The sequence below is a fragment of the Rhinichthys klamathensis genome, unplaced genomic scaffold (assembly GCF_029890125.1).
Source record: "Rhinichthys klamathensis goyatoka isolate OS25496 unplaced genomic scaffold, OSU_Roscu_1.1 h1tg000277l_1, whole genome shotgun sequence".
NCBI lineage: Eukaryota > Metazoa > Chordata > Actinopteri > Cypriniformes > Leuciscidae > Rhinichthys > Rhinichthys klamathensis.
The window spans coordinates 101,266-116,547 of NW_026606796.1; the positions used below are offsets into that span (position 1 = coordinate 101,266).

At 37.9% G+C, this 15,282-nt stretch overlaps 1 protein-coding gene across 44 annotated transcripts in view; it reads left to right on the top strand.

The window, feature by feature from the left end:
• ablim1b (actin binding LIM protein 1b) overlaps window positions 1-15,282 on the top strand; it is a 90,474-nt gene that overhangs the window by 16,261 nt on the left and 58,931 nt on the right. For 11 of the 44 annotated variants that reach the window (XM_056268881.1, XM_056268891.1, XM_056268883.1 and 8 more), the window contains exon 1: window positions 4,777-5,142. The exons of 3 other annotated variants lie outside the window; for them this stretch is intronic. In XM_056268881.1, coding sequence (XP_056124856.1) covers window positions 4,896-5,142 — 247 coding nt within the window. In that variant the 5' untranslated portion in view covers window positions 4,777-4,895. Of the gene's footprint in view, window positions 1-4,771; window positions 5,143-11,564; window positions 11,953-15,282 lie in introns of those variants that run through there. 30 more of the 44 variants (XM_056268882.1, XM_056268898.1, XM_056268909.1 and 27 more) reach the window with 11 other exon arrangements.

Below are 15,282 nucleotides of genomic sequence, written 5' to 3' on the forward strand. Positions count from 1 at the left end.
GGTAGCATTGTTAAGGAGGTCCAGCTTCCAAGTGTGTGTGGACAAGCGCCTGTGCACTTCTCTGTGCAGATTAGTTGCTTGATTGTGTTGACCTTGCCTGGATCAGAACATATGTGTAATAGGCCATAGGGTGGACACAGAAGAACATTTTACATTGCACAAGGTTGACTGAACATGAAATATGTTATGAATACAGTAAGTATACATACTGTACATAGAACAGATTAGCATTATTTTGATGTTTGATTGATATACATTATATATTCAATATAACTTAAAAACTATACGATTATATATGAAAACACAATAGTGGATACTGGTCTTCTTGGCTTGTTGATAACATGGACAATTAATATGGATGGATTAATTACTGGAAGAACTTTTTTTTTCTGAAAATCCTGTTTTTCCATCACGTGAATAAATAACATTTTGAGCATAACAAAATCTTTTTTTTTTTTTTTACTATTTCACACCAAACTATTGAACAGTAGGCATATAAATAAATCATATTCTAACATAATTTTCTTTAAAACTATGAAATATCTAATTTAAAAATATGTTTAATCTGTTTTATAACTACAGGCTATTGACAAAAATGTGAATATAAGTTGACATATCTATTTAATTTCATAATATACATTATATGCTGCAATAATGTTTATTAATGTTATTGAAAGTTCTAGTGTTACAGAGGAAATATAATTTTCTTACATTTGAAGTCTCTAGAATGACTGAGACCTCCAGCGTAAAAACCTTTGCTGTATTTTAAAAGCCTATTGAATACCTATGAATGAAGGAAAAAGAAAGATGATTAGAGTTTAGCATTCACTTCTTCACCTCTCGCCCAGATTTGTCTCATAGCTGTGTATTGGTTTAACCTTCATGCGAGGGACTGTGAAGGGTGTGACAGAGGTAATGGATATACCGTGGTGTTGTTCAGCACAGCCAGAGACTGAATGACAACACTGCGAAATGTCAGCAGGACATAATCTGCCTCTCTGCTCTGTCATGTGAGGCATTTCAAGCATTTGAGCGCTTGTAACATGAAAGGATTTAAATACTCAAATTATGGAAACTTATTTTAGCTTGTTTGAATGCTGTACTGCTGCTTATATAAAATGGATTTTATCTAAGTGCTTTAAATTGTTTTGTCTATGTGTTTTAAGCCATCACTGAGATCATGACAGTTTCCTTATCTTAAAATAGCCCATGTGGAGCTTAATATTGTCTCCTAGTATTAAAAGAGTGTGTGTGTGTGTGTGTGTCGAGCTGAGTGTGTGTGGTTGGGTGTAGACATTTCTACATTTGCCCCAGAACATTCTGTGAGATAATCATAGCCGCTAGTCTCTCTGAAATTACACACTGCACCTTTAAAGTGCCCCGACACACACTTTTCAGATTGTTTCTATGGTCATGAGTCTATGATAAGTGTGCTTTAGCACAGCTGACAAAGGCTTTTTGGCCCATAGACTATCTAAAGTGCTATCTATCTACCATGCTAAAGTGGTGATTATGTGACTTCCCTATAAGGCGACATAGACATAGGTGGCCTGGGCACTTCCTGGTTTGCACTCTGTCATTAACAGTCATTATTCCATTGTCTCCTGAGTCCTCGCTCACATAACCTCCACCTGGATCATACAAGGCACTGGTGAGCTGCATCTGTAATTCCACAGTTATTATCTTAATGCACAATGCCCAGGGGTCTCATTTATAAAACTGTGCGTAGAATCCTTACTAAAAGTGTACGTGCGTCCGAAAGCCAAAAATGGCGTACGCAAACAAATATTCTGACTTATAAAACCGTGCGTACGCCAGAACCTGCGCAGAATTCACTTCCCAGTCAGCGGAAGAATGTGCGCACTTGCGTCTCCTCCCCGAAATAACCATATATGGAGCTTACAACACCTAGTTTTACTATGCATATCCTCATCTGCATATCATTTGCAAATGATTATTCATCCATGTGATAACATATGTTTAACGGTACAAGACATTTGGAAAATATGAAATACGGATGTGCCGTCACATTAGTTACATTAATAAAAAATAATTTAGTAGCCTATATCCTTGCCTTGTTTTTGAATAAATAAATCAAATAGTGTAAAATACATTTCAGAGAAAGTTTTTCTCAATCTTTTCCACTGGCCAAAGAGTATTTTTAATTGATTTATATTTTTAATGGAAACAGATAGACCTTGTAGTGCATTATTTGCACGAAACTATTTTCTCAGACAATCTGCTATTATCATGATAAGCAATTCTCTCTGTAGTTAAAACATTAAAACACAGCATGACAGAGGGAAAGTGTTTGAAAGCATTGCATCCACAACAAATATTTCTATTCATTGAATATAAAAAAATGTTGTAACTTCTCAGTAATGATTTCATGTAATTTAAGTGTCTAACTCCATTCATCAGAATGGCATGTTTAATCTAAATGTTTATATCAGAAGTAAAACATAGTTTCATGTATTTAAACTGTTATTGTGAACATATTTCACAGAACACTGTATTTATGATTATAATGAAGATTTACGGTTTTAGATAGGCTGCGTCAGTTTCACTAAAGAACAAAGGGATGGCCATTTAAAAAGGGATGGATGTTTGCTTCATGTGATAGGCTTGGTGAGTGAAATTATATTTGTATTATCTTTCTGTATACTGTATGTATAATTTTCTTTAGAATGTCGGTCTAAAAGTGACCAAAAAGACATTTAGCTCCAGCTCACCATCAGTGTCGCCAAACTGCTCCGTCTCCAAAACGTGCGTACGCACGGCTCAAAGTTTGCTTAAAGGTGCGCACATTCTCCCGTCAAGTTTGTTTTTTATAGATCACAACCTTTGCGTGGAAACTGGCGTACGTACGTTTCCAGGCCTGTTTTGTGCGTACGCACGCTTTATAAATGAGACCCCAGGTGAGGAGATTTAGATAAAAATCTCTAAGTGAAAATGAGCTGTCTCAGAAATTGGAATGAATGATAGTATCACATGAGAGCCAACAACATGGTGACACGCAACATATCTGGTCATGTTCGCTCTATGTCTCTGAGTAGTAATGTTACTTTTAATCCACAGTGCTGATTTATGTAACTGCTGTGACCTCATCCTAGTGTGCGAATTATATATCTTGTTTAGTCATGAAATAGCGCAGGTCCTTTACATGCAATCTGCTAGCAATCACATCACTATACGGCAAAAGCTGATTCTGCAGCCAATGAGCTTGCTTGCTCAATATTTAAATAGTCTGGTTCAGTGTTCGCTGTAGATCAGATTTCCTCTGAAGCCCTCTACCTCCCCCAGCTCCACCTGTCTAGATCTGCTAAAGAATTGATGTAGGCCTATTCATGCAGCAGCAGTATCTTACATGCTCACAGCAGTGTGTCTGGGTATCTGTTGGCAGTAGCAAATCCATAGTTGCTCTGCAACAGCAGCGTGTGTAGCAGATCTAGTTTACCAAGATACTTTAACATGGTCATATTTATTAACATGAAAACATTTGAAATGAACATTTGAGTAGCTTTTGGTGAATATGTCTGACTCAGTATGAATGACTCAGTCAGTGGCAGCACATCACTGTTTAATTGATATGTTGATATTAGTGTGCATGTATGAATGGTACATTTAATGTTTTAACTCGCTAGTATGACATGCTTATCCTTGAGAACATTTTATTGGACAAAATTCTGTATAGTGCAATATGGGCCATCAATATTTTTGCCCTGCTTCCATAGAAAAGAGAGACAAATTGTAAATGTTTATATAGCCTATGCCAAAATGTATCTGTGTCTGTCAATATTTAGGAGTATACAATCATATAAACGACCTTAAAGCTTACAAACATGGACTGAAAGCCACAAATTTGGGGTCAGACTCCCCAAACGCCCCTGTAATTCACATCCTGTTCTCAGTTCAGTGCTGCCATGAACTAAAGTGTGTGTAAATGTGTGTTGTATGTGTTTCTTTGTTGTGTTGTGTGTGTGTGTGTGTGAGAGAGAGAGTTAGGAATCATAAACTTTGATTTCAACGTTTGCAACAAACAAATATCACAAACTTTCTGCTGATGCGATAAATAAATGACCATCGTAACAACCTCAATGAAAATTGGCATTTTGATATAACTTCATGGCCTTGCAAAATAAGTGACGCAAACATATACTTGAGTTAGCGTCTCTACGCATGAGACACGGCAGCAGGGTTTATGATTCTAAAAGTACCACAGACAAGGTCCCCTTCAGCAGCTTTGGTGATGTGCCAGTTTAAATGTGGACAGACGCTTGTTCGGCGTGGGTTTATGAGCTCAGATGAAGGCATGTTTGGTTAGAGAGGATCTTTATTTTAAAAAGAAATGTCAGTTTAATCAAGCCGATGCATTATTGTGCGTTTTATTTCCTAGTATTTCCAATATAAGGACGTTGATGCCTTGCCTTGTATTACGTAAAAGACTTTGATTTAAATACGATTTAAACTGCAATATACGTCTGCAATGCCAGTCAATGTAAAACTTTATAATCTTCTAGAAGATGCATCCAATCACAGAGGATTAGGCTGTGATGCTTTTGTTTTTGAAATTGCAACTTTCATCTGCAGGTTATCTGGACATAATATCATGACTCGGACTGTCTCATGCAGGTGCCCTTTTTCCTTTTCTAGTGAAGATAATCACTAAAAATACATCGGCCGTAATCTTCTTAAGTAAACCAGGAAGGAGCTCACAGCAAGGGCTCAGTGCTGCTTCACCAACAACACAAATAAACCCTTGAGATCTGGTCGTTTAATCTTGTACCTGGGGTTCAGTTGTTCAACACAACACACGATTGTGTGACCAGGCGATTTTTATGTTATCTCCTCTCACTTCATTCTGTAGCTCGCCGTAGTGGGCTGAGGGTACCGCCATGCCCAACTTACCCAATCTTAACAGCTTTGGCAAACTGTGCGGCACCAGCCGCAGCGACGACTCTGTGGTCCTGGACCGGGTGAAGCGCAAGAACTCAGTTCGGAGGATGTCCATTATCGAAGATGGGAATGTGGCCGAGGTGCTCTACCTCATTCCCAAACAGTCCATGATGGAGCAGCTGCCCTTCCTCAACCCTAATGAGTATGTCATCCTGGAGAAAATGGCACCTCTTGACATGGGACCCGGTAAGGAAGAATAGAGAGTAGGAGAGATGCTTGATTTATGCTAGACTCATTTGCTATCACAGAGCATATTTCCATTTTGCAACTGCCTGTGTTATTGTACAGATGTGTAGAAATATTTTGTTAACTGAAAAAACTATGTTAAAGCTAAAAAAAAGAGCATTTTTGTCTTGCTTTAACCTATTTTTAAGCATGAACTAATATAATTTGTAAGATTTATTTAATTTGATCTTGTATTTTGTACAAAATTAAATTCATTTTAAATTAATATATTCATGAGTAAATTAATTTCAGTATGTATATGTACATAATTTTATTTGTAGTAAAGATGTTTAGATATTTAGAAAGATAATCTTAACTTTGGTCTTGGTTGAAGTTGAACCTCAATATTTTTCAAGCATAAACTTAAACTAATATATTTATACTTATACTATATCAGATTTATTTTATTTATTCTGTATTTATTACAACTTAATTTTAGTACACGTACATAATTGTATTTTTAGAATATGTTTATGTTTAAATATTTGATATATATATATATATATATATATTATATATATATATATATATATATATACTCACCTAAAGAATTATTAGGAACACCTGTTCAATTTCTCATTAATGCAATTATCTAATCAACCAATCACATGGCAGTTGCTTCAATGCATTTAGGGGTGTGGTCCTGGTCAAGACAATCTCCTGAACTCCAAACTGAATGTCAGAATGGGAAAGAAAGGTGATTTAAGCAATTTTGAGCGTGGCATGGTTGTTGGTGCCAGACGGGCCGGTCTGAGTATTTCACAATCTGCTCAGTTACTGGGATTTTCACGCACAACCATTTCTAGGGTTTACAAAGAATGGTGTGAAAAGGGAAAAACATCCAGTATGCGGCAGTCCTGTGGGCGCAAATACCTTGTTGATGCTAGAGGTCAGAGGAGAATGGGCCGACTGATTCAAGCTGATAGAAGAGCAACTTTGACTGAAATAACCACTCGTTACAACCGAGGTGTGCAGCAAAGCATTTGTGAAGCCACAACACGCACAACCTTGAGGCGGATGGGCTACAACAGCAGAAGACCCCACCGGGTACCACTCATCTCCACTACAAATAGGAAAAAGAGGCTACAATTTGCAAGAGCTCACCAAAATTAGACAGTTGAAGACTGGAAAAATGTTGCCTGGTCTGATGAGTCTCGATTTCTGTTGAGACATTCAGATGGTAGAGTCAGAATTTGGCATAAACAGAATGAGAACATGGATCCATCATGCCTTGTTACCACTGTGCAGGCTGGTGGTGGTGGTGTAATTGTGTGGGGGATGTTTTCTTGGCACACTTTAGGCCCCTAAGTGCCAATTGGGCATCGTTTAAATGCCACGGCCTACCTGAGCATTGTTTCTGACCATGTCCATCCCTTTATGGCCACCATACCCATCCTCTGATGGCTACTTCCAGCAGGATAATGCACCATGTCACAAAGCTCGAACCATTTCAAATTGGTTTCTTGAACATGACAATGAGTTCACTGTAATAAAATGGCCCCCACAGTCACCAGATCTCAACCCAATAGAGCATCTTTGGGATGTGGTGGAACGGGAGCTTCGTGCCCTGGATGTGCATCCCACAAATCTCCATCAACTGCAAGATGCTATCCTATCAATATGGGCCAACATTTCTAAAGAATGCTTTCAGCACCTTGTTGAATCAATGCCACATAGAATTAAGGCAGTTCTGAAGGCGAAAGGGGGTCAAACACAGTATTAGTATGGTGTTCCTAATAATCCTTTAAGTGAGTGTATATATACTGTATATTGTATATTATTAATATTTTTTTTTCTGCAGTGAAATTAGTTAAAATATTTGAGTTGAACTTTAATGGCCAAAATAAGCCTTTATAGCTTCCAAAGGAATATTTCTGTCTAGGAAAATTTTAGATTGTAGCCGAGCAGAAATTCCAAGTCATAGTGACCAAGTGAGATTTAGCTGCAGAATTCCGGATAGCATATAGCCAAAAAGTTTGCATATTGTAAGCAATATAATTGAAGAGATTAACAGAAATGCTGGTATTTGTGTTTATAAGGCAGTAGGATGTGAGGCTAATCTAAAGTCTGAGCTGGATCACAGCACTATCCCGCTGGCAGGATTATGGCTGAAACGGAGGACACATTCCTGACAAATCTTCCCATTAGTCTGCTGTGGTCCCTTTTTATACAATAACTCATCCTTACACCCCGTAAAATACCCTGCTGGTATTGTAAATGAGTCATAATGTAGTTTTCAGTGGGTTTGCCATTGCATCCCAGAGTAGCAAACAAATTACTTAGACTGTCTTTGGACATCACTTGTGTCTTAGCACACGCATGTGCATTTTCATCTTGAATATGTCATTTAATCTGCAATACGGCTCGTTACAACAACATTCTGCAGATGTTTTTGCAACACTTATTTTCTAGAATATTGGCTATATAAATGAGTTCTTGTCAGGATGTTCATTATTGCATAATGCAGTGATTTCTAAATGATGCTAAAATGTGTGCTGTGCTGTATATTTTGAATAGTTTTGAATTGATCTGAGAGATTGGAGAGGGGTTCCTCATCTGCACAGATTCAAATGGGTGTGTAAGCCTGACTGTTAATGTTTGGCGGTTGTTTTCAGAGAGTGCCGGCTCATGGAAAGAATAAGAAACCAGTGTATATAGTAATTGTGGCTTCACTCAACCAATCAATCATTCACAGCCGAGGCAAGAGAAAGACTGGATCCCCCCTGTGTAGCCCTCCAGGAAGGGGAAATCATAGATACGCTGTTGCCAAAAGTATCATACTGTTATTCCACTGACATTTGCTGCTTTTCCATAGCATTACTGTACTCCAGCTACATTACATAAATCCAATTACAATTTGTTTTTCACCTTAAACGGGTGGTAAAAATCATCGAAACACCCTTGTAACCATACAGAAGAGTTTAGAAACCACATAGAAACACGCTACCCGAAATAACACCATAGTATAGTTTATACACTGTTATTCGCTTTTATTTAATGTCTTTAAAAAGGTATAGGGTAGGCAGTTTCGTAGAGGCAGTAGCAAGCTTGCTTTGAAAGTATAAAATCCCACCACAAATTGTGGTGTTGCACATATAAATGGAGAATAATGGCAGTGCTCTAGCTGTATCCTTGTTGCTTTGGCTCTGTTTATTCTCTTTTCTCTCACTTGGTGACAAAAGATTCAGCTGTTTTCTTCTTTCTAATGATATAGAATTCAAGTTCCTCTATTTATCCAACACCTGCTGTTTGTGCCGTCCCCATGACACCCAGCAGACACACATCATCCCCTTATTTAAAATTCAGCTAATCTCCTTTAACCATAGCAACCCATATATGGGTGTTTCTTAAGATATCGACAATTTCGGCCCTGTGGACTAATTGGTCTGCTAACAATGTCAAAATTATTGCATTTTTTGTCTAAGATTACTATTTTTCACCAGCAGGTGCAATTTCTAAATTATCATATCTCGCATTATGTATCGTGTTTAAAACCTTCTGTGGTGGAAATTACAGTTTCGGAAAATATGCGGTTGAAAAGTTGACTCCAGTCTTTTGTCTTGATGGTGCTAATTTTTTTTTGCATCATTTGACTAAATTACAGTTTAGTTTGGAAATGACACTGTGATAAAAGTGATATTTACCTTTTAATTGGTTTCTTTGCACGACACAAATTTCATCTTAAGCTGCTCTTTACTGTTGTCTCCTTTGTAATTATAATTACTCTAATGTTCTTGATTACCATCAAATTGTTGGTTGTGATGGAAAGGTTGGCAGTGTAACAGTTGCCAGCTGGAGTGCCCTTGAGAGCCACCAGAGGGCACTCCACATCAGACTATAGTCATTCCCTCACACACTACATTTCCCATAACTCACTGCCCGCCCGGACTCATCATCCCTCATCATCCACCTGTGTCTCGATCATTACCTTGTCAGTCTCAGCCTTAAACCATCTACTACACTCATTCATTCCCTGCAAAGTCTTGTATGTGTCTCACTGCATTTCTGAGCGTGTTTGTATCCTGTTTCTCCCGTGTCCTGGTTTTCTTGATTCTCTGCCTGTCCCCTCGGATTTCTCTCTTTGCCTCAGCCCTTATCTGTTATTGTTTGTATTGTTTGTTTGTGTATGACCCTTTCCTGGATTTGGATTACGATTGTGGATAACCCTTAATAAATACTAGTGGTGGGCAGATCGAGGGTTTGTGGAACACTGAAACAGTTGAAGCAAATGTGCCATATTGTGTCGAGGCTTCGAAACAATCCGACACCCGTCTCCACGGCGACCCCTAGTGGTCAGAACAGTGTAAATGCAACAAAAACCTGGGCCAAACATGCATAAAAACACCTTTTACAAATCTATTGCAAATTTTTTATTGAAAGTAAAATCTTTCAAATGCAATCATCTAAGCATCTAATAAGATTATCAAGTGTCTGTGTTATTTTATCAATTGTCAGGGTTTGTTTTGTTTGTTCTATGAATGGCTCCGCTAAACAGGCCAATAAGAGACTATTAACTACCATTATTCATTTTAATTATACTAATGTCTAATTGAAACGTCTAAAAAAATTATAAAACTGATCAAAGATCAGGTAAAACCATGGGTAAAACCCACAGACACTAGTTTGTTGGTTCTTAGTGACTCAGAGATCTTCGCCCCCAGGTGTGAACCATTGAAATTTCAAAGTGTTTCGAAACAATAATGAATGTAATGAAGTAATGAAGCCTCGTTTACTGAAATCACGTGGCAGTTTGATACACGCTCCGAACCATTGATTCGGAACAAAAGATCCGTAAAGGTTTTGAAGCTTCATGAAGCAGTGTTTTGAAATGGCCATCACTAATAAATACCGCATTTGGATCCTCAACCTTTGTGTCTCAGAGCAGTTCGTGACAGGCAGAACTGAGGGACAGTCATACTTTACACAGTTATTTCACAGTTTGGTTAGATTATTATTGTGTAAAAAAAAAAATTAATTTGTAGAAAAACTGTTTTGTACGGTGGCCGAGAGAGCTCAACGTGCTGCAACTGAAGAAAACACATGCAAATACAAAAAAACACATGCAAATAAAATAAAACGCATGCAAATACAAAAAAACACGTGCAAATAAAAAAAAACACCCGCAAATTAAGAAAACATCTTCATCAGTTTCACAACACACGTGTGCTCCAAATACTCACAACACCACCAAATACAAACGCGCTGCAAAAGCTCACAACACAAATACAGAAAACGCGCTGCAAATAACACAGAGCACAACGGAAATGTTTCCAGAGGAACCAAATAAGTGACGTTTTGTAGTTAGAAACACCCATGCATTTAAATCCAAAGATAAAACACACTACCGTTCAAAAGTTTGTGTTAAGAACGTAAAAAAAAAAAAATGACACAAATAAGACAAATACTTTTACAATGTTACAAAAGATTTATATTTCAAATAAATTCAGTTTTTACGGTATCCACCAAAATATTAAGCAGAACAACCATTTTCAACTGATAATAATAAGAAATGTTTCTTGAGCACCAAATCACCATAGAATGATTTCTGCATTTTTGATCAAATAAATGCAGCGTTACAGACTTCTTTCAAAAACAATAACAAATATAGCTGAGCCCAAAACTTTTGAACGGTAGTGTTACGTCTCAGTCGCATATAAAATAGCGAGCTAAATAAATGTATACGTAAACAACTTTTCTGTGAGCACCAAGGCTTCTGGGTAATTTGTCAGAGCAGCCCAATTCTCTCAGTACAGTACATGTTGCCCCTTAGTGACGCCACTGCACCAGTGTGAATATTAATTACGCCTCTCAATAAACTCCCCAATTCAATTGTCGGCCTAGTAATCCTATAATCTACCGGCATGACACGTGGAAGAGAGACTAGCTGATCCCTCAAAGACCAGCAACTTTGTTTCATTTCACATACCATGTCACCCTTCAATTCAAAAGTGTTACTGTATTATCTGATAGATACATGGGTCAATGAACAGGAGTTATTTTCCAGCTAATTCATCCACAACAACCAGGTTTGAGGGGCAAAAGCAGCAGTCAGCACTTCACTGAAGTAAACACAGCTCATCAGAGCATGTGATGAACAATGGGAAGGAGACAGTATGTATGTGTGTGAGAGAGAGAGAGAGAGAGAGAGAGAGAGAGAGAGAGAGAGAGAGAGAGAGAGAGAGAGAGAGAGAGAGAGAGAGAGAGAGAGAGAGAGAGAGAGAGAGAGAGAGAGAGAGAGAGAGAGAGAGAGAGAGAGAGAGAGAGAGAGAGAGAACAGGAAGGGATAGATATGTGCAGTATATACGAATCACATGTGCCCGTCGTCTATCCCCTCCATCTCCGTTTGAAGAATTTAAGGTGGTGTCTCAGACTGGGAGGGATTACGGCTGTGGAATCTGCATTTGTCACACACGGCAGCTGCAACCTGGTTATTTCAGAAGAGCCAGGGCAGAGTCCACAAACACACACACATACACACGGGGTATGCGTGTGTATGAGGAGGAGAGGGGGGGGGGGGGTGCTTGAGAAACGAAGACCAAGCCAGCAGTTGCTGAGCGGCTGCTTAGTTTAAGAGTGCAAGCTCTTTTCTGTCCGTTCCTCTGCTGTCATCTTGCCGTTGCCTTGCTTTCTCTCTCTCTCGCTCTTTCTTCCGTCGTCTCCTCCTCACGTTTGGATTCAGTGGGGGAATAAAGCAGCAGAAGCCGAGGAAGATCCTCCTCGTCAGAGCTCCAGCAGACACTGAGGAGCCAATGGTCATGGTGAAGGAGAAAGGTAGCATGGCTTTGCACAGCACTGGGTGGGGACCAGGAGAGAGGGAGAAAACCAGGCCAGCGTGTGGGAGATTTGTGTGCATGTTGGGTGTAGGGACTAGGGAGGGCAGTTTGGTGTTTTAGAAGGATCGCGGTGTATGAAAAAGAAAGAGATGCTGCAGAAGGGATCATCGTGGTATTGGTGATAAGCTAGTATCGGAAGGGTTGTTTAATTGGTCGTCCTTTGGCTGTCTTGAGAGTATCGGTAACTGTGCTTGGTGATTTTGCTACAGAAAATAATATTCTGCCTAACATTAGTTTGGAAATCTACCGACAATATTGTCAATGGATAGTGTGCTTTTTTTTTCTTTCTTTTTTTATAATATGTAAATTAAGTGTATAAAAAATGGATAGTGAGCCTTTTCTGTTTATTTTTCTTTTTACGAAAATGCGTAAAATAAGTGTAAACCTCAATGGACACTGCATGGTATTTAAGTTAATATTGAGTATATATTTTGCAAATAATACAGTGATGCACATTTTCTATGTGTAAACTAAGTGTAACTGAAAGGATAGTGCATTTTATTGTTTTGTTTTCAATATTTGTAATTCATTTTGAGTATACATAGTGTAAATTAATTGTAAAACAATGAATAGTGCACTTTTTAGTTCATTTTGTGTATATATTGGGTAAAATGTAGTTTTATTAATTAAATCAGTATTTCCTTTGCATATTAGCCACCCTGCTCTCCAGATATCTGTATTGGCATTGGGCGTTGAAAAAAACTTGGTCGACCACAAAATGGTGTAAAAAATGATAAAACTTTTGTTTTTGTATTTGTTTGTTGTTCTGAAGCTTGCAGTTCATTTAACACATGTAATCATAGGGTGTGTGTGTGTGTGTGTGTGTGTGTGTGTGTGTGTGTGTGTGTGTGTGTGTGTGTGTGTGTGTGTGTGTGTGTGTGTGTGTGTGTGTGTGTGTGTGTGTGTGTGTGTGTGTGTGTGTGTGTGTGTGTGTGTGTGTCTTGGGTTGGTATTGATGGAAATTACTTTACCTCTAATTTGCTGCTCAGCATGTGGGCTCCACATTGTGCTGTGCAAACGTAATGTGTGTTTATTATTATTATTATTCAGAAGACCATTTTATAGACATTTGTGTCTTTAGGTATCACCATTTGTTTGATCTGGCACATATTCTAGTATAAAAAATATAGGAATACTAACCATTCATTTACGTAAGTGCATTAGAATGCATGATGGTTACATGTGTGTGAATATGGATAACTGTCTGACTGGTTTGTGCAGGACTTCTGTGCGAATATAAAGTGGGTGGCAGTAACTTCAGAAGTTATCTGATGAGGGAAGCCGCATTTTAGCAGGAACATCTGGTGAATCTTAAATGCTTCATTAACATGTTCGCTCAGGACCAAACTGCCTGATTTAAACAATACAGTGAAAACACCCAATACAGGACAGAAAACAGACTGTTATCCAGCAAAAGTAACTTCAGATGGCACAGTTTCCGCCAGCGATGTTGTGTAATACCATGTAGGAATTTAGCAGGCTATTGAATTATTTACAGAATGCAGGCAGTGCACAGTGCGTTCCTGTTTGGGAAATGGGGTTGTTTCCCGAAGAAAGGCCTTATCACGGCTCGGAGACGGAGTTAAAGGGTGTTCCGTACCAGCGGTGTGCGTGTGTTTTGAAAAGTAGATCATGGTTTAGTAAAAGCTAATAGCGGTCTGCGCAGGATGAGGGAGGGGGAGCGAGGGAAAGAGAGATGAGAACAGAGAGAGACTGAGAGAGAATGAACTCAATAATGCATTTAGTCTATCGCTGTAGCCATGGCAACCGAGCGATGACTGGTTTGTTGCTGAGGCCGTACCCCGTGTGAATCACAGCACAACACACACTGCAATCCCACTTCACACACAAACACGTGTATGTTGGTGCATTCATACATGCATGTGTAGTCTTTTAAACGTTTATTCTGTGCCACAAGCTATCACACAAACAAAACTATAATAGACATAGTTGACAATATTTTAAATACATTCATATTTTTTAAATATGAGATATATATATATATATATAATATATATATCAAATATTATTTTATAAATTGATGCTAATTGTACTATTATAATAATTATTAAACCATTATACATAATATAATACATAATATGTTTCTACAGATTCCAGTTCTAATGGCATTCACATTGAAACCAGACTTAAGTATTTTTTAATATTATCCCGCTGTAACATTTGAAAATATTGTTTAATAATTTCAATAATGTATTAATGTCATTTACATTATTTTAAATGTATTATAATAATTATTATATGAATTCATTATAATAATTAATAAAATATTAAACAACATAGTTGTATGTTTCTTTTGTAATTTCGCCACTGCAAATCAAGTCTTTATTTATCAGAAAAACTGAAGAAGACCTACAATTTTGAGTGTATACCTATTTTCAACTTTCATTAAAAAAATTACATTATTCTGCTGTATCAGTGGCCAATCTCTGTCTCCACTGTCCCACATTTACAAATGATCTGTTTCCTCCATGCATGCAGCTGAGAAGTATCTGGGCCTGACTAAGCAATGAAATCACATTCACACACACATGACAACCAAACTCCACTCAACATTTGCTTGCACACCCTCAGTCTCTGTACTATCAGCGGTTATATGAGAATGCTCAGTTGGACTCACGTCAAAGGCACATAACTCTGATAACCTTTCCATAAATGGTCAAGGAGAGCTTCACATGATTGTAAATGGGACCGTTGGTCTAAAAAAAATGTGCTATGGTATATTACATACTCTGTACCAGAGGAATGGATATGCCGTTTTTGTAGACCTGTATTTTAGGACAGGGTATTTTAGGATAATGATAGTTAGCCAAAGACAGACAAAAGACATTGCCTCTAAGGACTGTTTCTGACTGCACATATTTATATTTAAACATATCACATATTAAAGGGCTATTGACCTAGTATTCACACTGTATGCATAAGCAACATGTTATTATAAGGTCTGCTACATAGCAGAAGCGAAGCTGCAAAAAGAATTTGTGTTTAGCCTTTTTTTTTTCTTGCCCACAGAGCACATTGATCTTAAATGCTCTATAAACATGTTTATCGACATAAACTTTGGTAATATAGGCTTTGAAGAAGCTACAGTTTGGATGCCGTTGTGTGTAAATACCATTTGGATGTAAATGTGATCTATCATGCAAATTAGATTTCAATCAAGTTTGTATTCATTTTCACTGGTACTTGTCCGGTGGTAATTTTGATCATTTATGACCATTATTAAAGGAAATACTCAATAGTTTCCAAA